The sequence below is a fragment of the Pelodiscus sinensis genome, chromosome 21 (assembly GCF_052426305.1).
Source record: "Pelodiscus sinensis isolate ZL-2025 chromosome 21, ASM5242630v1, whole genome shotgun sequence".
Classification (NCBI taxonomy): Eukaryota; Metazoa; Chordata; order Testudines; family Trionychidae; genus Pelodiscus; species Pelodiscus sinensis.
The window spans coordinates 11,320,874-11,341,695 of record NC_143072.1 but is presented as its reverse complement, the minus strand read 5'-3'; the positions used below and the strand labels follow the sequence as shown (position 1 = coordinate 11,341,695).

Below are 20,822 nucleotides of genomic sequence, written 5' to 3'. Positions count from 1 at the left end.
CAAATGAAGGAGGGGTTTGGAATGAAAGGCCACAATCTTAATTAAGGTCCCACAACAGCAATACTTTTATACTCCCATAAAGACAAGCACATCAGAAAAATAAAATTCATAACAATACCTAAATACGTAATATTTTCAGCTAGTTCACAGCCATTCACATCTGGAAAATAATATATAGTTTCCTGGTTATTGGCACCCAAGATATACGTTGGAATAGGAGCTGGAGAAGAAACACACAAAATTAATTCTCGATTCAGAATTGTGAAATGTTTCCGATTCTGTATTTACTATTATGAAGCAAAGATTCACTACAGAGAAAATGGAGCCATTACACGCATAATGTACATTAAGAACCCAGAAAGTGAGCTTGTTAGAGCCTGTCCATTTCACTGGAATGTATTAATTCACCATTTAAAAAAACCCAACCAAACAAACCCAAACACCTGATTTGAACCTTATAGCACATACTTGTATTGCATATTAAAGTACTGTTTGGCAGATTTCACATTGATTGCATCTCTTAAGAACATCTTCACCCTCAATGTCAACAGGATGTAACGATTCTCCCATTCTGCCCCCATCAACTATAAACTCCCCTTCATGAAAAGCCAGTATAAATAATCAAGACTTGGAGCTCATTAAGCTTTGACTCCGAAGATCTAAAAGCTTGCCTATACACACAACCAATGTCACTTAAATGTGTTTAGTTAAAGCAGTACAATTTGTGTGTGGACTCTCATCAGTTTAAAACTGGTTACGTCAGTTTAGTTTTCACCTATAAAAATGTACTGCGAAAAGCTGAACAGATAAACCAGATAACAGAGACTGTGGGAGCTCTCCCACCCACCTCCTGGTTGCGTCTGTGATGGAAGTGACACAATAGGCTGTGAACCCTGGTCGCTGGAGAGAGAAGGGCTATACTGAGAGTCACAGTGAACCTCTCAGATGAGCATAATCCGCCAGAAAGCACTGAACACACTGAGGCAAGAGCAAAGCTTCGACACACAAGTTAATTGCCATCTTCCCCATCTTTGAGCATCTCTTCCCTATAGACTGGATTGATGAGGCAGCGACCAATTCAGCAGGGTCAATTTACTGTGTCTATAAATCGTCCACCAATTGCTCTCCCTTCGACTCCAGTATTCCACCAGAATGAAAAGTGCAAGGAGAGTCGATAGGAGAGCATCTCCTCCTGTTGACGCACCACCATGAAGACACCATACTAAGTAGATCTAAGTACACTGACTTCAGCTACACTAGTCACATAGCTGAAGTTGCATAACTTAGATTGCTCTTAGGAAAAAAATATCTTTATATTATGGAAGCCCCCAGGAAATCCAATCAAGAACAAATCCTTCTGTGACAGAAGGGCAAGTAACAAAGAAGAAAGTTCCTACGCTAGAAACTACAATTTATACATTAGACAGGACAGATTGAAGAAGCTGAATAGGGTAGGGCTAGATGAAGGAAATGAGGTAGCAACAGAATAAAGTTTAGCTGGAAAGCAAAAATCACTGCTGCCTTCTTACTACCCAATTACTAAAGGAAGGTTTCAGTAAGGAACTTAAGGGTACGTCTACACTTGAGTTGGGGGTATCATTCTCAACTTGAAGAGACAAACATAATCTAGCACTGATTTTTAGTGTGCTAAAAATAACAGACACAGCAAGGGGCAAGGAGTGGAAGGGGCTAGTACAGGCCTAACATGGTGGATAGCTGTTTGAAAAAAATTGAATTTAATCAAATTAAAAAACAGATTTATTTTTAAAATAAACCAATTTAAAATTAAATCTAAAATTGACAGTCTATGCTAAGGTCAAAATTTACCGATCTATTAAAATAATTCTAATTAAATACCAAAAATAAGCAGTACATATTTGCTGTCGAGTTTTAAAGAATATTAAGTCACTTAACTGGTGGGAATCACTAGCTAAGCACCCAGACCTAGAATTCGTTGAGCTGCTAAACTATCTTCTCCCAGCAGTAGACTCTTTTGCAGGTACAGTGAGAATATTTTCTTTATTTCCATGCAAATATCTCAACTCAATGACAATTCCATTCAGAGAAATCTACTAGGAGTTGAAAAAACAGGAAAGCTTGTTTTCCTTTTCCAATTTATTAATAAAAGCTAGCAAGGTGGAAGATCATCAGATCTACCAATTCCAATATCTTGAAGGCCAAACTTGCCAGATATAATTAGTTCCATTCACTACCTATAATACTTTCTTTGTATAATCAGTTTTAAATGTGAAGCATGTTCAGACAATTTTTGTACATATTCGGCAAATTTTAACTAGTTTTATTTAAAAAATAATGTTGTTCATGAGTTTCTAAATTAATCTGAATTTCAATCTAATATTACTTGACAAATCACAAGTAAAAAACCCACTATTTTCTAATAAAAATAAAAACCTGAATAAATGTAAAGTTAGGCTATATAACTGCTTAAATAAATGTGTAGCAAGAAGCATCAAATTTAGTGTACAGGCTACACTTAGTTGCTAGTCAACATATTTTAATTGTTACCAACCACTGGTAATCAAATTTCTTCAGGAAAATAACTAAAAAAATACAGCTGGAAAACACCATTAAACCTATCATTTAAATGAAGCTTTCCTTCTTGCTGACTAAAAGTTTATAATTTTATATCCATCCACTCTGGTGCCTAATATCGTAGACAGATAAGATATTAGCCCCTCCTGCCAGCTGTATCATGTCACTTATATTTGCTCGACCAGAGCTAATGCAACTATGTTTACAAGGTGGAAATTGCACCCCCAGCCTGAATTGTAGATATACTCTAGGTAAGGCAGAAATTGTACAGATTTTCAGAGACAGCGTCTCATATAAATGTGGTGATGGTACCTGGAAGGGAGCAGGGAGACGGACCGGTGGGATAAGGGAATGAGGAGCCTATGCTTGGGTAATAAGAGATGGGCTCAATAAGAAACAAAGCATTCCATACTTAGAAATATTTTGTAGCACAGCTGAATGAAAACAGAGTCCTCATGTGCCTCTGTTCTAGACACAGAACGTTCAAAGTGCTTTTGGCCTTTTATTATGCACTCCTGCCCATGATGAAAACCTGTGCAAGACAACTATCACAATGAACCACATCTCAAGATAGGAAAGCCAATAGGAAAGAACACTAACGCTAATTATTTTCATTGCTTGTTCATTAATTTTTAAAAGGCAGCACAGTGCTGCTGTCTGGTGCAGCTGCCAAAGGGAAAAGATGGGAGCAACAGGAAATAGATATGGCCAACTACATGAGTTGATAATTAACAAATATGAGCTTCCTCCAGATAAATGGCAAAGAGAAGACACCCCAGAACTGTACATCGCTGGAAAAGTTACACATATAGCTGCAAGTTGCACTGCACAGAGACTTATTAATCCAACCAATGCTAAGCAGCAGGGCCTAGATGAATATAATAGAATATTTCACATAGCAATTCACAGTCATCAGCTTTTTGCATACAAACAAACATTTTCAGCATGCCCAAAAGCCACACCCTAATCCTTTTTGTAGCACCACAGAGCAGTGCTGAGTACATTGCCATCAGCTTCCATACACTAGAGCTGAAATACTTTGACACCCACTACAACTCTTGCCCTCTCTGGCCATCCCTCTATTCAGTATGCAATTGTACACTGAACAACTTAATAAAGCAATACAGGAATGAAATGTGTGGTGAAGACATTGCTCAGTGCAGCCACATCCTACATTCCCCTCGCCCCTCCCTCCATTATGTAGTAATCTAATATACAAGCCCTTTCCTTACCTTTCTTGACACATGTCCGGTATTCCTCCCACTCGGTCTCTGAAGCAGAGCCAAAGAAGTTCCCAACACACAAAAGTAGCTAAAATCATTTAAAAAAAATAACACAAGAGAACAGTTGTAAGAACAGGAAAATAATTATGATGTTAAAATACCACGGCTGCCCTCCTCATTACTTTCTTACTGTCACACCTATTTTCCCAGCCCACAGAAAAGGAATGGGATTTCCCCCACGCATACTGGCACCTGTTTTACTGGGACGGCTTGGCTCCTGACAGAAGCCTGCTCGGGACGTGCAGTGTTTTTTTCTCTGGCTCTCAGCACGGTGCTTTGGCTCCTTTTTTTTTGCTCAACAAGTTTGCCCCAGAGTACTGGCACCATTTTTCTTACAAAAAAAGCACCAGTCACAGAATTGTCTGTTATTTCTCATCTCCATATATTATTTATTTAAAAACATGTTTTGCTGTTAATAAGCATGGTATCTCTGGAGACACAAATCCACAGTTTGAAAACTGCAAAACTAAGCATCTCTGATGGTATCTTCTACACGGAGCTCTGTGTCTCATTGGGTAGATAAAAAAAGATTAATTTAAATAAGCTATACAAAAGCCTCTGGAATCCGGTAAGATTGGATCCCTCATCCAGGAACTATTGAAACTCATTTACAAAAAACTTTTCTTAAACAGTGCATGAACATATTGTCTCATAGTATAGAAATAAAATTTATAATTCCTATTCCATGATGTGATATATTCAAGCTATAATGTATCTTAGTGATTTTTTCTTCCAAAAGCATTTTATCAAAAAATCCAATTTAAATTAAAAAAATCCCTTTTAAAAAAATAATTTTTATCCACCTTGCTTTTCACAAAGCAAGCACTATGTATCTGACCTATCGGTCAGATCATTTCATAGGAAAACTAACATACTTAAAAAAACCCAGAATGCTTAAATTTGTAACTAGACACCAAAAATCATGAACTAAAGAGATACTAGAGTTATGATTTATTACAACCTCCTCCTCAGCTGCTTCACCCATCTTTCTTTCCTCCCCATGACTGGTGGGAAGTTAATTGGCTGTTTCACTTTCTCTAGCATAAATAGTTAACACACATTTTAAGGGACCATTCCATCTGTTTCACCTTGTACTTAGATGTGTCACTTTGAATAAGGGCAGGTCAACCCTACAAACTTCTGGTGAAGTTCTCCCATTAGCTTAGTAACTGCACCTCTGAGAGGGGCAACTATACAGATTGGAGCTCTCCACCAACATAGTGCAGTCTACATGGCAGTTTAACACTGGCATAACTAAGTTATTCAAGGCTGTAGATTTTTCAAACCCCTGAGTAATATAGTTATATCAAAGATATGCAGTGAAGGCCTAAGTATAACATAACAGGTCAGTCTGGGCACTGCTGAGAGTGTCGGATCAGGGCGAATTGCTCAGAATCAGGGCAACTTACAGCCCACGACTGATGTCCTTCCCTGTAAAGGCACCAGACCAGTCACACAGAGCACTTCAGCTGCCCCTCTGGCCAGCAAGAAGCCTCACAAGCCAAAACCCCTACAACACCCCAGCATTCCCTGTGCCACAATCAGACCCAGACCTTACACAGATGAGAGGTTATAAAACCCAATCTCACCATGTCTGAACAGGTTCTCCCAGTCCCAAAGGACCAACCAGTGTCCCAGGTCAATTTATTTCTCAGATCTTATCCAAAAGAGCACGCTGGGCCAATACTTTAGAATCTAAAATCTAAAGGTTTATTAAAAAAGAAAGAAAAGGGTTGAGAATGGGACTGTTAGGGTTTTATGTTCCTGGTGCCTCCCAAACTGGACCTGGTCACATGATCAAGTGACCTGTCTGTGTCTTTCACGCAAGTAGCCATGATGGTTTGCAGTTTCCAGACACATTACTCAGGTGTATATTGGCAACCTTGAGAGCCTTAGTCTATGCAGCATCACTAATTAGCATAGCTATTCATTGGATAACCATTCCTCAAAATAGGTGGTGGAGGTCCATTGCTTACTCCCAAACAGAGGACATTTCAATACAAGTACAGAGCCCATATCCATAACTGTACATAAAAATATCATACCAGTATATGAGTAGCGTACATAGAATCAGCATTGCATAAACTTTCATCTGACACCTCACTTGGCCCACTTCATACAGAATTTGGCACAAACACACACTAGCGGGTGCAACAATGATCTGCCTGCTCACCTTAAAATCCAATAACGTGACACGAAGTTTCCCAGACCTGAAAAAGTGGTCTGTGCAAGCTTGAAAGCTTGTTTTTGTCACCAACAGAAGCTGGTCTAACAAAAGATATTATCTCACCCACCTTGTCTCTCTAATATGAAGAGAGGTTAAAACGACTGGGACTTTTCAGTTTAGAAAAGAGGAGACCGAGGGGAGATATGATAGAGGTATGTAAAATCATGAGTGGTGTGGAGAGGGCGAATAAAGAAAATGTATTTATTAGTTCCCATAATAGAAGAACTAGAGGTCACCAAATAAAATTAATGGGTAGCAGGTTTAAAACTAAAAAAAGAAAGTTCTTCACACAGCGCATAGTCAACCTGTGGAACTCCTTGCCAGAGGAGGCTGTGAAGGGTAGGACTATAACAGAGTTTAAAGGGAAGCTAGATAATTTCATGGAGGTTAGGTCCATAAAGGCTATTAGTCAGGGGATAGAAATGGTGTCCCTGGCCTCTGTCTGTCAGAGGCTGGAGAAGGATGGCAGGAGACAAATTGCTTGATCATTGTCTTCGGTCCACCCTCTCTGGGGCACCTGGTGCTGGCCACTGTCGGCAGACAGGATACTGGGCTAGATGGACCTTTGGTCTGACCCAGTACGGCTGTTCTTATGTTCTTAACATGCTGGGACCAAGACAGTTACAACAATGCTGCAGGTAACAATTCTTGTCACACAGCTCACTTTTTTTAAGAACAACATATATTACTGGAAAATACTGTATAAGTTAAGCCACGTTTGCTTCCACCCTCTTTAATTAAGAGATTTTAAGAACTTGGAAATGTCCACATCTATCTATATTATTTTAAAAAGTTTTTCCTGCGGAATGACAGTGACATCATCATGTCACTCTACATCCCACAATCCCTCCCCCGCAGCTGCCCCACCTCTTCCCTTCCTCCCTGCTGCTAACCCAGCAGGGATCAGCAATCCATGACTCGCGACCAGCACTGAAGCTAAGGTGCTGCTGAGCAGCTTCTGAGGAGTGGGGGGGGGGGGGGGGGGAGGCGGAGGGCCAGCAGAGAGGCCCACTGTAGGCGGGGGGGCTAAAAAAGCTCCAGTGGCAGGGAGAATGGTGGCGAGGCCCGAGATAGGGAGGCAGGGGGCCACCAGAGAGGCCTCTGCAGGGAGGGGTGGGGGGGTTGCCAGATGGGGGACACTCTGGCCCGAGCCGAGCTGGGATGCAACCCAGCCTCTGGGCTGAGGCTGGGGCCAGGGCTCCACGTGCCTCTAGCAGCTGCCACATGGCAGGATTCTGGGAGTTACAATTTCTGGAGGGGGATAGCAACAGAGGCCCAGTGTGTGGGGGGTGGAGTGGCAATCACCCCTGCCCAAGCCATGGCTGGGTGCCCCTCCGGCAGCCGTCCATTCGTGGCAGCTGCTGGAGGGACATACAGCCCTGGCTCATGCCAGGGTGCCTCCCCCAGTCTAGCCCTCTACCCACCCTGCATTGGGTCTCTGCAGTGGGGCCCTCTACCTCCCCCAACAGGCCTTGCCACTAGCTCCACCCTCTGAGATGTCCCTCTGGCAGCCACAATGTGGGCAGGCATCTGATGGAGTTAAAATTGAGCCGCGTGGCTCCTCCATTGTACAGGGTGGAGGAGGGGGAGTGGCAGGCATTTGGCAGGGAGGAGGGATGCAGGAGTTTGGGTGAGCCATGCAACCTCTCTAGGGCTCAGGAGGGGGTAGAAGGGGCCTGCAGGAGCTCGGGGCGGGGGGGGGGAGCATGCGCATGTGAGCCAAAGAGCCTCACAGGGGCTCAGGTAGGTGAGTGCACATAACATGGGCAGCATCCCCAGTGGTCTGAGAGGCACGCAGGAGTCGTACAGCCTTGCCCCTTGCCGGCAGGGGACCAGAGCCACATGGCCTCCCCCTTCACGGCTGGAGGAAAAGGGCTAGGGGCCACACACCCTTCCCCCTCCCTGCCAGAGGGAGAGGCCTGGCCTAGCCTCGGACACAGTCTGGCCCAACTCCCACCTCCCCCAGCAGCCAGAGGGAGGGAACTGGGCCAGCCTCAGGAGAGCCCAACAACCTAGGTCCACCCTTCCATCCGATGGCCGGAGGAGGAAGAGCTGGGCACGCCAGGGTTGCCACGCCTTGGTCTGGCCCTCCCTGGTGGTTGTGGGAGTGGCCGGGGCTGCCTACCTCTGGAGACGGGGGTTAGCGAGCATAGCAAGCAGGGGGCACCGCCCCATAGTTTTAAGAAAAATAATTTTCCCAAAACCTTTGTATTAATTTTCTGTCAGAAATCAAAAATCAGTTTTGGCAAAATAAACAAAGTTCTACACTTGGTTTAATGTAGAACAAGCAGGAGGCTTAAGTCAGAATTAATGGGTTCTGTTTCTGACTCTGCTACTCACTGAGGTCTGATCTGCGTTTAAAATTAGGCTGGCATAGCTGTGTCATTCGGGGTGTGTGAAAAATCCACTACCACTGCCACCACCACTACCCTGAGTGCCATCGCTATGACAATCTAATCCCCAGCATACAAGCGGCTTGGAGAGGTAGTTTTCTTACAACAATGGAAATACCCGTTCATTAGCAGAGACTATTTCTATGCTATGGGGTTATGTTGGTAACTGGGTAGAGGTTTGGAGCAGCTTCCTGCCTGCTGCAGGCAGAGGGCTGCTCTAGCCTCACAGAGGATAGGAGCTACTCTCACCTCCCAGCGGACAGGAGTTGCTCTCGCCTCGCAGGGGGCTCACCGTGGAAAAGGGCTGTTCTAGTCCAGAGCAGCTCCTGTTCATAGCGGGCCCGGGCTCCCTATGAAAAGAGGCTGATCTGGCCCCAGAGGCAGGGCCTGCACCCATGGAGCAGCATCTGTCCGCAGAGATTCTCAATAGCCGCAGGCAGGGGCTGCTCTAGCATCTGGAGCAGCCTCTGTCTGTGAGGAACCCAGCCCCACTGTGGGTAAGAGCTGCTCCAAGGTATGGGTTAGGGAGGGCTGGGAGCCAGCAGCAGTCCCAGTGTGAGGGCTGGGGGCAGAGTCCTTTGGGCTGTCAGCTCCAGCTGGGCTGGAACGGTCTCCAGCCCAGATCCTGCTTTTAGATTAACCTAATGTTTAATCAGTTAACTGATTAACTGGGATTTTACATCCCACTACACATACCCTCAGTGAGAGGCCTTGAACAAGTCACTGCACCCCTTTGCTTCAGTTTCCCACCTGTAAATATGAGAATAAGACAACTTATCTGTAGTATCAACTAGGGATGTGAAAGTGTAACCATGTACACTTGTGCTCACCAACCAGTAGATCGGGATCTACCAGTAGATCTTGGAGCCAGACAGGGGATCCTGACTGGTTTGGCCAGGAAGCTATCAAGCACTGGCACTTCAGTTGCCCCTCCACTCACTGTCATGCTGCCCCTTCCCGGGAGCCTCCTGCTTACTGTGCAGAGTATGGGAGGCAGAAGAGGAGGGTACTGATGTTAGGGTGTCCCTCCTCCCCCCACTTCTGTACCTTATCTCCACACACAGAGAAGGTGATAGAACAGGGGTGGGCAATAATTTTATACACTGGGCCACTGCAAGAATTGAGCAAGTGGTCAAGGGCTGCACTCTTCCATATTAGTGGAGGAAGTTCAGAGTCTGGGATGGAGGTTAGGTGCACACAGGAGCTTGGGTTAAGGAAGGAGTTTGGGTGAAGGAGACAGTTGTGACCTGGGGCACTGGACTGGGGTGCAAGGGGTTGGATTGTGACCCAGGGCAGGGAATTGGGGTACAGGAGGAGATGCAGGGGTTTGGGTTGTGAGCTAAGGCAGGAGGGGACTGTGATCTGGGGCTGGGGATTGGAGTGCCGGACCTGGGAGGGGGTACGGGTGCAGGAGGGGGGCAGAGGATTTGGGTATTTGGAGAAGGAGGCAGGAGTGGAGGGCAGAGGGTTAGGGAAAGGAGGGGTTGAGGTGCCAGAGGTAGGCTCTGGCCAGGAGACTTACCAGCCAACAACCTACTCCTGAATGAGCCTTCCTGCCTGCCCCGCACCTGCACATGTGCTCTGTAAATAACTATGAACCGCTTGTGCTTTGTGACTGCCTGTTACTGAAACAGGAAGCTCCCACTGGCCAGTTTCTGGCCAGAAGCTGGCAAATGAGATTGTGCTAGGGGTGGAAGCAGCTCCTAAAGCTTTCCTCCCTCCCTGCCAGGGTCAGTTTTTAAAGTGAAACTGCCCCGCAGCCATGTTTCTGAGCAGTGTGCAAGTGGGGCAAGGCAAGCAGGAAGCTTGCCTGCAGCTCCCCACAGTGTCCGTGGGCAAGATCCAGTGGCTTGGCAGGCCAGATTCAGCCCTCAAGTTATATTTTGTCCAGGCCTGAAATAAAAGGAGCTTGGCAATGAAAATCTCTGTGTCTCTCACACAGTGTGTGTGTCTTTATTATTCTCACAAACACACACTGTCCTCCACTCTCACCTCCTGACCCAACACACACAGGGGTTGGTTACTTCATTTACTGATTGCAAAGTGTATTATTTTGGGTTTTTGACTGGTCTGTGCATTTCATAATTTTCATTTCTCTCACACTTAAATTTCATTTTTTGACTAGTGAGTTCTCAAATGCCTAACCTATTGTGGCTGGAGTCGTTATCCTTGTGGTAACTGCTGGTCCTGGAAGTGGCTGGCATGTCACTGCAACCCCTGAGAAAGGCAGAGAAGGGGGGGTCTCCCCGGGCTGTCCTTGCCTGCAGCTCCCATTGATCAATAAACTATAGTGGCCAGTAGAAGCGGTGGGATCAGTGCCTGTAGATGAGGGGCAGCACATGGCACCATAGAGCCATTGCTGTACATGCCAGATGCTTTCAGGAGGGGTGCAGGGCCAGGGCAGGAATAAGTCTGCCTTAACCCCACTGCTCCACCACTCAGAAGCCATCTTAGTTAAACAGTGCCCAGCCAGAGCCTGCTTCCTGAACCCGTCCCAGCCCTGAACCTCCTCCTACACCCAACCTCCTATTCCAGATGTGAGTTCCCCTGCACCCAAACTCCTTCCCAGAACCTACCCCCTGAAACCCCTCCTGGACCCCAATCACCCACTCTGGGCTAAGCCCAGAGCCCCTCCCACACTCCAAACCCCTTTGCCCAAGACCAAGCCTGCACCCCAACTCCCTACCCCAGCCTGGTGAAAGTGAGTGAGGATGGGGGAGGCAGGGGAATGGTGAGGCCTTGGAAAAAGGGTCTCAGAGAAGGGGTGGGAAGGAAGTGGGGCAAGGGGATTTGGGTTTGAGGTACATTTTACATTGCACTTAAATTGAAAAAGTGATCTTGTGGTTAAAAAGGCTGGAGACCACTGATGTACACAGTTAACCAATTAGGCTGGACTCATAGGTTAACATTCATGGATACATGCAGGCTCCCAGTACGCATGGGGATCTGGCTTAAAAGCCAGCTTCTTGCCTGCAGCGGCTCCTGGTGACCACCCCCCCCCCCCACCACCACCACCACCACCCCCGCTACTTTCTTTGTATCAGAGACTGCAGTACAGGGACAGAGGGGAAAAGCAGGGGCCAGTATGCATCGGGAGCCGTCTCCAAGACTGGTTCCTAGCACCCACCGGTTCCCGGGAAACCGACTGCTGCCCCATGCATAAACACTGAAATTCTGAGCACTTACATGGTTACTTAATTAAATGAATTTTAATATCCCTAGTACCAACTTTAATGTTCTGAATATTAATATTTGGTCAATATTTTAAAGCTGCAAGCACTAACTAAAAACTATTGTGCTTTAATTCATATTACATTTAGGAGAATCTAACACAATGAACATTTGGCTTTTTTACCATTTGTAGGGCAGGATTTTTTCACTTGCCAATGAGAGGCATTATACAGTGAAACACTTCTAATTTAACACACAAAAGCAGAAATATAAATCTTACATCAAATTCTCCACTTTTCTTCTGAACAGCTTGCACTCTATTGAACAATATATCAAATTTTCCTTCAACATCCCCACAGGCCAGTCTAAGGAGAAAAATAAGAGAGACTGAGAACAAGATGACACCCATAATGAATTAGTGTATCTTTAAATTTTTAATTGGTAACATTAAAAATTGTGACCCTGTCTTACAGCCAATGATTCACCAACAAGGTTTTGTAAAATCCTAACTAAAAAATAACTAATGTCTAAATGCAGATTAATAAGAATTTGAGAACAGATGGCCTGCAACCTCTGAGGACTGGGGAAAATCAAGTGCTGCCTAATGCACATCTCTTCATAATAGATAACATTTTTACCACCCTATATATACCAAATGTATTATATAGTATAATATAGAAGATAAAATCACCTAATTAAAACTTGAATTAAAAGGCACAAGTCTGAATTAGGATTGCATGGGCAACTAAAACAAGAATTTCTTGATTTTTACATATTTAAAGGAAAATATTAATACTCTATAATTTTAAAGAGTCCTGTATTTTTAGTTTCACAAAGAAATAAAAAAGTGCTTGATGCCAGTGGAAGCCCCTGTTCCATTTGTATTACAAGCTATGGAGGTCTCAGACACCTAAGGCTTGGAACAGAGCTAAGTCACACCCCAATCCAGACGTTCATTAAAAGCCCTAAAACTGTTAAAAGGCACTAACAATGAGCACTGTGAGTTTCCAACACCTTCTAAACCAGTGGTCCCCAACATGGTGCCCGCGGGCGCCATGGCATTTGTGTGCGCCCGCCAAATGCTCGGGGCTGGCCCCGCCCCGGGCACATAGCGCATGTGCGGTGCCGGAGCTGGTCCCAGGAGCATGGCGCACACGGAGCACCGGCCCTGGGAACGTGGCGAAGTGGCCGCCCCGGCCCCCGGGCACGCGGCTATGGCGGGGGGGGTGGAGGTTCTGGCTTTGGGCACGCGGCTATAGGGGGGTGCTGGCTTTGGGCACGCAGCTATGGGGGGAAGGTGCGGGCTTTGGGCACGCGGCTATGGGGGGGAGGTGCTGGCTTTGGGCACGCGGCTATGGGGGGGAAGGTGCTGGCTTTGGGCACGCGGCTATGGGGGGGGGGGGGAAGGTGCTGGCTTTGGGCACGCGGCTATAGGGGGGAAGGTGCTGGCTTTGGGCACGTGGCTATGGGGGGAAGGTGCTGGCTTTGGGCACGCGGCTATGGGGGGGAAGGTGCTGGCTTTGGGCACGCGGCTATGGGGGGGGAAGGTGCTGGCTTTGGGCACGCGGCTATGGGGGGGAAGGTGCTGGCTTTGGGCACGCGGCTATGGGGGGGAAGGTGCTAGCTTTGGGCACGCGGTTATGGGGGAAGGTGCTGGCTTTGGGCACGCGGCTATGGGGGGGGGGGGAAGGTGCTGGCTTTGGGCACGCGGCTATGGGGGGGGAAGGTGCTGGCTTTGGGCACGCGGCTATGGGGGGGAAGGTGCTGGCTTTGGGCACGCGGCTATGGGGGGGAAGGCGCTGGCTTTGGGCACGCGGCTATGGGGGGGAAGACGCTGGCTTTGGGCACGCGGCTATGGGGAGGGAAGGCGCTGGCTTTGGGCACGCGGTTATGGGGGGGGAAGGCGCTGGCTTTGAGCACGCGGCTATGGGGGGGAGGTGCTGGCTTTGGGCACGCGGCTATGGGGAGGGAAGGGCGCTGGCTTTGGGCACGCGGCTATGGGGAGGGAAGGCGCTGGCTTTGGGCACGCGGCTATGGGGGGGAGGTGCTGGCCCTGGGCGCGCGGCTATGGGGGGGAGGTGCTGGCCCTGGGCGCGCGGCTATGGGGGGGGAAGGTGCTGGCCCTGGGCGCGCGGCTATGGGGGGGGAAGGTGCTGGCCCTGGGCGCGCGGCTATGGGGGGGGAAGGTGCTGGCCCTGGGCGCGCGGCTATGGGGGGGGAAGGTGCTGGCCCTGGGCGCGCGGCTATGGGGGGGGGAAGGTGCTGGCCCTGGGCGCGCGGCTATGGGGGGGGGAAGGTGCTGGCCCTGGGCGCGCGGCTATGGGGGGGGAAGGTGCTGGCCCTGGGCGCGCGGCTATGGGCGGGGAAGGTGCTGGCCCTGGGCGCGCGGCTATGGGCGGGGAAGGTGCTGGCCCTGGGCGCGCGGCTATGGGCGGGGAAGGTGCTGGCCCTGGGCGCGCGGCTATGCGGGGGGGGGGAAGGTGCTGGCCCTGGGCGCGCGGCTATGGGGGGGGGGGGGGAAGGTGCTGGCCCTGGGCGCGTGGCTATGGGGGGGGGAAGGTGCTGGCCCTGGGCGCGTGGCTATGGGGGGGGGAAGGTGCTGGCCCTGGGCGCGCGGCTATGGGGGGGGGTGCTGGCCCTGGGCGCGCGGCTATGGGGGGGGAAGGTGCTGGCCCTGGGCGCGCGGCTATGGGGGGGGAAGGTGCTGGCCCTGGGCGCGCGGCTATGGGGGGGGGGAAGGTGCTGGCCCTGGGCGCGCGGCTATGGGCGGGGAAGGTGCTGGCCCTGGGCGTGCGGCTATGGGCGGGGAAGGTGCTGGCCCTGGGCGCGCGGCTATGGGCGGGGAAGGTGCTGGCCCTGGGCGCGCGGCTATGGGGGGGGGGGGAAGGTGCTGGCCCTGGGCGCGCGGCTATGGGGGGGGAGAAGGTGCTGGCCCTGGGCGCGCGGCTATGGGGGGGGGAGAAGGTGCTGGCCCTGGGCGCGCGGCTATGGGGGGGAGGTGCTGGCCCTGGGCGCGCGGCTATGGGGGGGGGAAGGTGCTGGCCCTGGGCGCGCGGCTATGGGGGGGAGGTGCTGGCCCTGGGCGCGCGGCTATGGGGGGGAGGTGCTGGCCCTGGGCGCGCGGCTATGGGGGGGGAAGGTGCTGGCCCTGGGCGCGCGGCTATGGGGGGGGAAGGTGCTGGCCCCAGGCTTGCTGCAAATGGGCGGCCACAGGGCGCATAGGGTTCCTGGCCCCAGGCACGTGGCTCATGGGGGTGTGGCGTATGCACGGCCCCGCCCCCAGGTGCGCGAGTGTCCCCGCCCTCTGGTGCCCAGCAGGCGAACGGCCACGCCCCCTGGCGCCCGGTGGGGGTCGCTGTTCTACAGCAACGCCCTGAACTCGCGCCGCAGCGTGGACTGGGCGGTATCGGACAAGTGTCTCCTGTGGGCGGGGCTCCGGGACAAGCCTCCAGCCCAGGGCGCCGGCAGCACAACTGGGCCCGGACAGAGGCCGAGCCCGCCCGGCAGCAGCGCGTGCCTGGGAAGGGACAAGGGCCTTCGCACCCCAGAGCCCCACCAGCCCCGCCTCGCTTCGCCTCGCCTCACACTCTCAGAGGTTTCCCGGACATTGCAACTGCCTCCGCACAGACTGCCCCCAGGAACTGAAACCGTCGTGCGCACACCCTAACCCTTCCCCCCGGAAGCGATCACCGCGTGCCTCACCCTAACCCTTCCCCCCGGAAGGCGATCACCGCGTGCCTCACCCTAACCCTTCCCCCCGGAAGGCGATCACCGCGTGCCACACCCTTACCCTTCCCCCCGGAAGGCGATCACCGCGTGCCTCACCCTAACCCTTCCCCCCGGAAGGCGATCACCGCGTGCCTCACCCTAACCCTTCCCCCCGGAAGGCGATCACCGCGTGCCTCACACTAACCCTTACTCCCGGAAGGCGATCACCGCGTCCCACACCCTAACCCTTCCCCCCGGAAGGCGATCACCGCGTGCCTCACCCTAACCCTTCCCCCCGGAAGGCGATCACCGCGTGCCTCACCCTAACCCTTCCCCCCGGAAGGCGATCACCGCGTGCCTCACCCTAACCCTTCCCCCCGGAAGCGATCACCACGTGCCTCACCCTAACCCTTCCCCCCGGAAGACGATCACCGCGTGCCACACCCTAACCCTTCCCCCCGGAAGGCGATCACCGCGTGCCACACCCTAACCCTTCCCCCCGGAAGGTGATCACCGCGTGCCTCACACTAACCCTTGAGGGGCACTTTGTTGGTTGAGCGGGTGGCCAATGAGCTGTCACTTTGCGAGCGGAGCTCCCCGCAAATGCCCCTTCCATAGCCCCTGGGCTCAGCAGCAGTCCCGGTACCCGCTGGCTCTCAGGGAGTCCTGCGTTGTGCTTTGATCACCAAGAATTCTGTGAAGCTTTTGGCTTTTTTCAATAAAATATTCACCCTGGTTAGGGATGGGGACACGGTAGCCCCGCCCCCAGCCCAGTCACACACAGTGATCCCCTGGGCCTCGCCCACCAGTTGCAGGAGTAGCAGTGCTTCCGGGGGTCACATGACCAGGAATAAAGGATGTCGTGTGACCCCTCTAAAAGCTCCTTCCACCGCCCTTTGCCAGTCGGGTGGGTTTGGGCCCGTAGGGGGGGCGGTTTGTGGGGGCAGGGTGTGTATGATAGTGCTGTGCCAGGTGTGTGTAGCTGCTGGTGGCACTGTGTGTGGAGATGGTGAAGTAGGTAGAGGCAGGGTATGTGGGGAGGTGGTTGTGCTAGTGGTGCTGTGCCTCAGGGCATGGAGTGGTTTTGCTGGAGCAGCTGCGTGTAGTGGCAGGGTGTGTGGAAGTGGCACTATGGGCAGTATATGTGTGGTAGTGTGAACAGGGACAGGATGTGTGAGTACGCTCTGGTGGCACAACACGGTGTGAGGAAGACTGGGTGTGGCACTGTGGGCAAGGGCAGAGGGTGTGGAGGTGGTGCTGTGTGCAGGGGTGAAGTACGTGCTGGTGCTGTGTGTAGGGGCAAGGGTATCTGTGCCCTACAAATTGGGCTAGTGCCAGCAGCTTGGAGCAAAAGGCCCTGCTCACGCACTAGGGCTGGCAGCAGCTCCGAGCAGGTGGCCGCGGGCAGGAGTTGAGCAATGCAGAGCCAGGGTAGGGCCAAGCTCCTGATGCTCTGAAACACTTGGGGCAGGGTGAGCAGGACAACCATCCACGTCACCTTGTGGTGAGTTTTTCCCCGACTCCTTTTTGTCACTGCTGATATGCTGCTGCCTATTATTCATTCCATTAAAATAGTATTGTTTCATATACATTTTAACTCTGATTTCAAATACCAAGAATTCCAAGAATTTACTTCCCTCAAGATTAGTAACTGCTTTCAAATTAATAGAAGTTTTTTGGGAAGACAGCTGACATTATGACTACAGTTTAAAATCAGTGTTGTTAATTTCTCACCTTGCCCTCTGGCAAAGGGTTTTCCATGTAAAGCATGTATCAACTTCTTAAAATATCTGATGTCTGTTTGGTGTACACACAAAATAGCTAGAGCTAGTAGTTACATGGCCCAAAGAATGAAATTAAATTTTATTGCTTTTTAACCAAAATCTGTTTTGGTTTCTGCCTAATTAGTCTAATGATTTTGAGCAGAAGAAAAAAAAGTTTAAAATCCAGTTGATCTACCCATAATTTGTGTATGCAAATGTTGCAGAAATTGTTCTGCGTTTTCCAGCACTCATTTTATTACTGTTTTGGGTCAAGCAGCTAACTGGACAGTTTGTTGTTCCCAGTCTTAGCGGTAATAACATGTTGAGGGTTTAGTTTTCCACGTACAGAACAGACCCACTAATCAGATGCTTAGCAGCCCCCCCAGCCTGGCTGAGGCCAAATCCTACCAACCCACAGCCCCTATATACAGGCTTGCTGTACCCCAGGCCTGGCAACCCAGAGGGACCTAAACCCTGGGGCTGTGTCTAGACTGTATCCCTTTTCCGTAAAAGGGATGCAAATTAGACACATCGCAATTGCAAATGAAGCGGGGATTTAAATCACCCCTGCTTCATTTGCATAAAAATGGCTGCCGCTTTTTTCTGTCTCAGAGCTTTGCCAGAAAAAAGCGCCAATCTAGACGCGGATCTTTCGGAAAATAAAGCCTTTTCCGAAAGATCCCTTATTCCTCTTAAAATAAGGAATAAGAGATCTTTCGGAAAAGGCTTTATTTTCCGAAAGATCCACGTCTAGACTGGTGCTTTTTTCCGGCAAAGCTCCGAGATGGAAAAAAGCGGTAGCCATTTTTATGCAAATGAAGCGGGAGTGATTTAAATCCCCGCTTCATTTGCAAATGCGAGGTGTCTAATTTGTATCCCTTTTACGGAAAAGGGATGCAGTCTAGACACAGCCCCCAGCTATTCATCTCACGTAGGCGTTGGGCATAGGGTTGCCAGATACTTTCACAAAAAATACTGAACATTGTGGGGAAAAAATTGGTTGAGCAAAAAAAAAAAAAAAAAGATTAAAAAAAGCACCAAAACAAAGAGTCACCGTACCTTTAAATCTTTCCCTTCCCCCGCCAGACATGACAAGGGAGGAATGTCCCAAGTATTTCTTCTTCCAGCTAAGAAAAAATGTCTGGTATTTTCCGGTTTTTTAATCAGACAGAAGCCGCAAATACCAGGCTGTCCGGGCCAATACTGGACACCATAGGCGACCGCCAGCATCTTCTTGTGGGGGTGGAGGGATGGGCTTGTCCCATCACACCCCTCCTCCTCCAGCAGCCTCCAGCTGGCCTGTCCGCCAGTCCATTACGTGTAGACATAGCCCCAGTGATTTCAAATCTTTAGCCACCATCTAGACTGGCAAAATATTCCAGCTTCCACTGGAATCGCAAAAAGACTCTTCATGGGCTGCGTCTAGACTGGCATGATTTTGCACAAAAGCGGTTGCCTTTGCGCAAAATCTTGCCACCTGTCTACACTGACCACGAGTATTTGTGCAAGAACACTGACTTTGTAATGTACAAAATCAGTGGTCCTTGCGCAAATACTCAGACGCTCGCGCTCAGGGATAAGCCCTCTTGCACAAGTATTCTTGAGCAAGAAGGCCAGTGAAGACAGCAACGTTAATTTCTTGCACAAGAAACCCTGATGGCTAAAATGGTCATCAGAGCTTTCTTGCACAAGAGAGCGTCTACACTGGCATGGATGCTTTTGCCTAACGTCGCGGGCCCACTAGCGGCTGCTGGAGGAGGAGAGGGAATTGTGACAGGACGCCCGCACACCCTCACTTTAAATTCCACGCGGCCATCAACAGGGCACTGTGGGGCAGAGAGAGCGCATGTGCGGCATGCTCAAATGCCGCACAAGAGGTAAGAGAGGAGACGCCCGGGCATGGTGTGACGTCATGGCCCAGGAATTTCAAATTGCGTGGCCCAGCTCCAGAAGGAGCTGGGGCCTGACTACAAATGCTGGCCAGCCCGAGCCATTTTTGTGCCCCAGGCCCGGCAGCACCGCCCTTTGTGCACCCGAGGATGCCCCCGCCCGTCCCGGCAGCACTGCACGGCCCCCCCCGAAGCACCCCTGCCCGTCCCAGCAGCACTGCACAGCCCCCCGTGAGGCCCGCCCAGCCCAGCAGCACCACGCGGCCCCCCCTGACGCGCCCTGGGGATGCCCCTGCCCGGCCCAGCAGCACCACGCGGTGTCCCAGAGGCACCCGGCTAGAGCCTGGCTGGCCTGTAGCTTGGGCCAGCTCTGACTCCAGGAATTGGAAGGCAGAAGCCGAAGGTAAGAGAGGGGAGGGGAGGGAAAGAGGGAAAAATAAGAGGAAGGGGTGGGAGAGGAAGGGGCTTGAGCTGAGGAGAGGGGGGCAGGTCAGGAGAAGAAAGGGTATGTCTACACTACCCCACTAGTTCGAAATAGCGGGGGTAATGTAGTCATCCGCAATTGCAAATGAAGCCCGGGATTTGAATTTCCCGGGCTTCATTTGCATGAAGCCGGCCGGCGCCATTTTTAAATGCTGGCTAGTTCGAACCCCGTGCCGCGCGGCTACACGCGGCATGGAGTAGCTAGTTCGGAATAGGCTTCGTAATCCGAACTAGCTGTACTCCTCATTCCACGAGGAGTACAGATAGTTCGGATTAGAAGCCTAATCCGAACTAGCTACTCCGTGCCGCGTGTAGCCGCGCGGCACGGGGTTCGAACTAGCCGGCATTTAAAAATGGCGCCGGCCGGCTTCATGCAAATGAAGCCCGGGAAATTCAAATCCCGGGCTTCATTTGCAATTGCGGATGACTACATTACCCCCGCTAGTGTAGACATACCCAAAGGGAAAAGCACCAAGGGACAGAGTAGAGAAGAGGCAAATGCCAGGGGGCCAAGTGCAGACAATGAGGAAAAGGGCAGGAGGGGAGGTGTCAGTGGGAGGGGGACAGAGTGATGCTGGGAGAGGAGAGGGGAAGGGCATTGGTGGTTAGAGGGGGGAGGTGCTGGGAGGCTTGAAAGAAGGGGTGGGCATGAGGAAGGCAGGGATGGAGCAAGGCATGTGTGAGGGCACAGGGGTATGAGGGGAACGGGGGCAGAGGGTGGTGAGGGGGTGGGCATCAGGGAAAAAGAGGGAAAAGGGGGCAGGGGCAGTGAGGGAAGGGGGAGGCACCAGGAGGATGCAGGGGTAAGGGAAGGTGCAGGTGCCAGGGGATTCTGGGGGTGAAGCAGAAGGGCAGAGACCTGCAGGGGAAGGACCAGCACCAGAGGAGAGAGGCAGGGCAGGTGTGTAGAGGGAGGTGTTAGGAGAGGGGATGAGGAGGGGTAGCTCACATGATCAGAGTGGGGCTACTGGAGGAGTGGGCACAGAGGGAGAGAAGGGCTGCTGGAGGGGGGCAGGTCTCAGGAATTTCTGCAAAAGCACTGATGATCTCATGTAAGATTGTCAGTATTCTTGCGGAAATACTGTGCTGCTCCTGTTCAGACAAAAGTCCTTTTGTGCAAAAGGACCAGTGTAGACAGCTCAGATTTGTTTTCCGCAAAAATGGCGATTGGGGCTTTTTTGCACAAAAGTGCGTCTAGATTGGCACGGATGCTTTTCTGCAAGAAGTGCTTTTGTGGAAAAGTGTCCGTGCCAATCTAGACGCTCTTTTCCGCAAATGCTTTTGACGGAAAACTTTTCCGTTAAAAGCATTTGCGGAAAATCATGCCAGTCTAGATATAGCCCCTTTGTTTT

At 50.8% G+C, this 20,822-nt stretch overlaps 1 protein-coding gene across 3 annotated transcripts in view; it reads right to left on the bottom strand.

The window, feature by feature from the left end:
• The window catches only part of CWF19L1 (CWF19 like cell cycle control factor 1), a 93,501-nt gene extending 78,164 nt beyond the window's left edge, over nt 1-15,337 (bottom strand). For all 3 annotated transcript variants that reach the window (XM_006119604.4, XM_006119605.4, XM_075905000.2), the window contains exons 1-4: nt 15,213-15,337; nt 11,908-11,992; nt 3,786-3,864; nt 119-220 (exon numbers count right to left, since the gene is read on the bottom strand). In XM_006119604.4, coding sequence (XP_006119666.1) covers nt 119-220; nt 3,786-3,864; nt 11,908-11,992; nt 15,213-15,235 — 289 coding nt within the window. In that variant the 5' untranslated portion in view covers nt 15,236-15,337. The remainder of the gene's footprint in view (nt 1-118; nt 221-3,785; nt 3,865-11,907; nt 11,993-15,212) is intronic.
• Between the last annotated feature and the right edge of the window lie 5,485 nt (nt 15,338-20,822).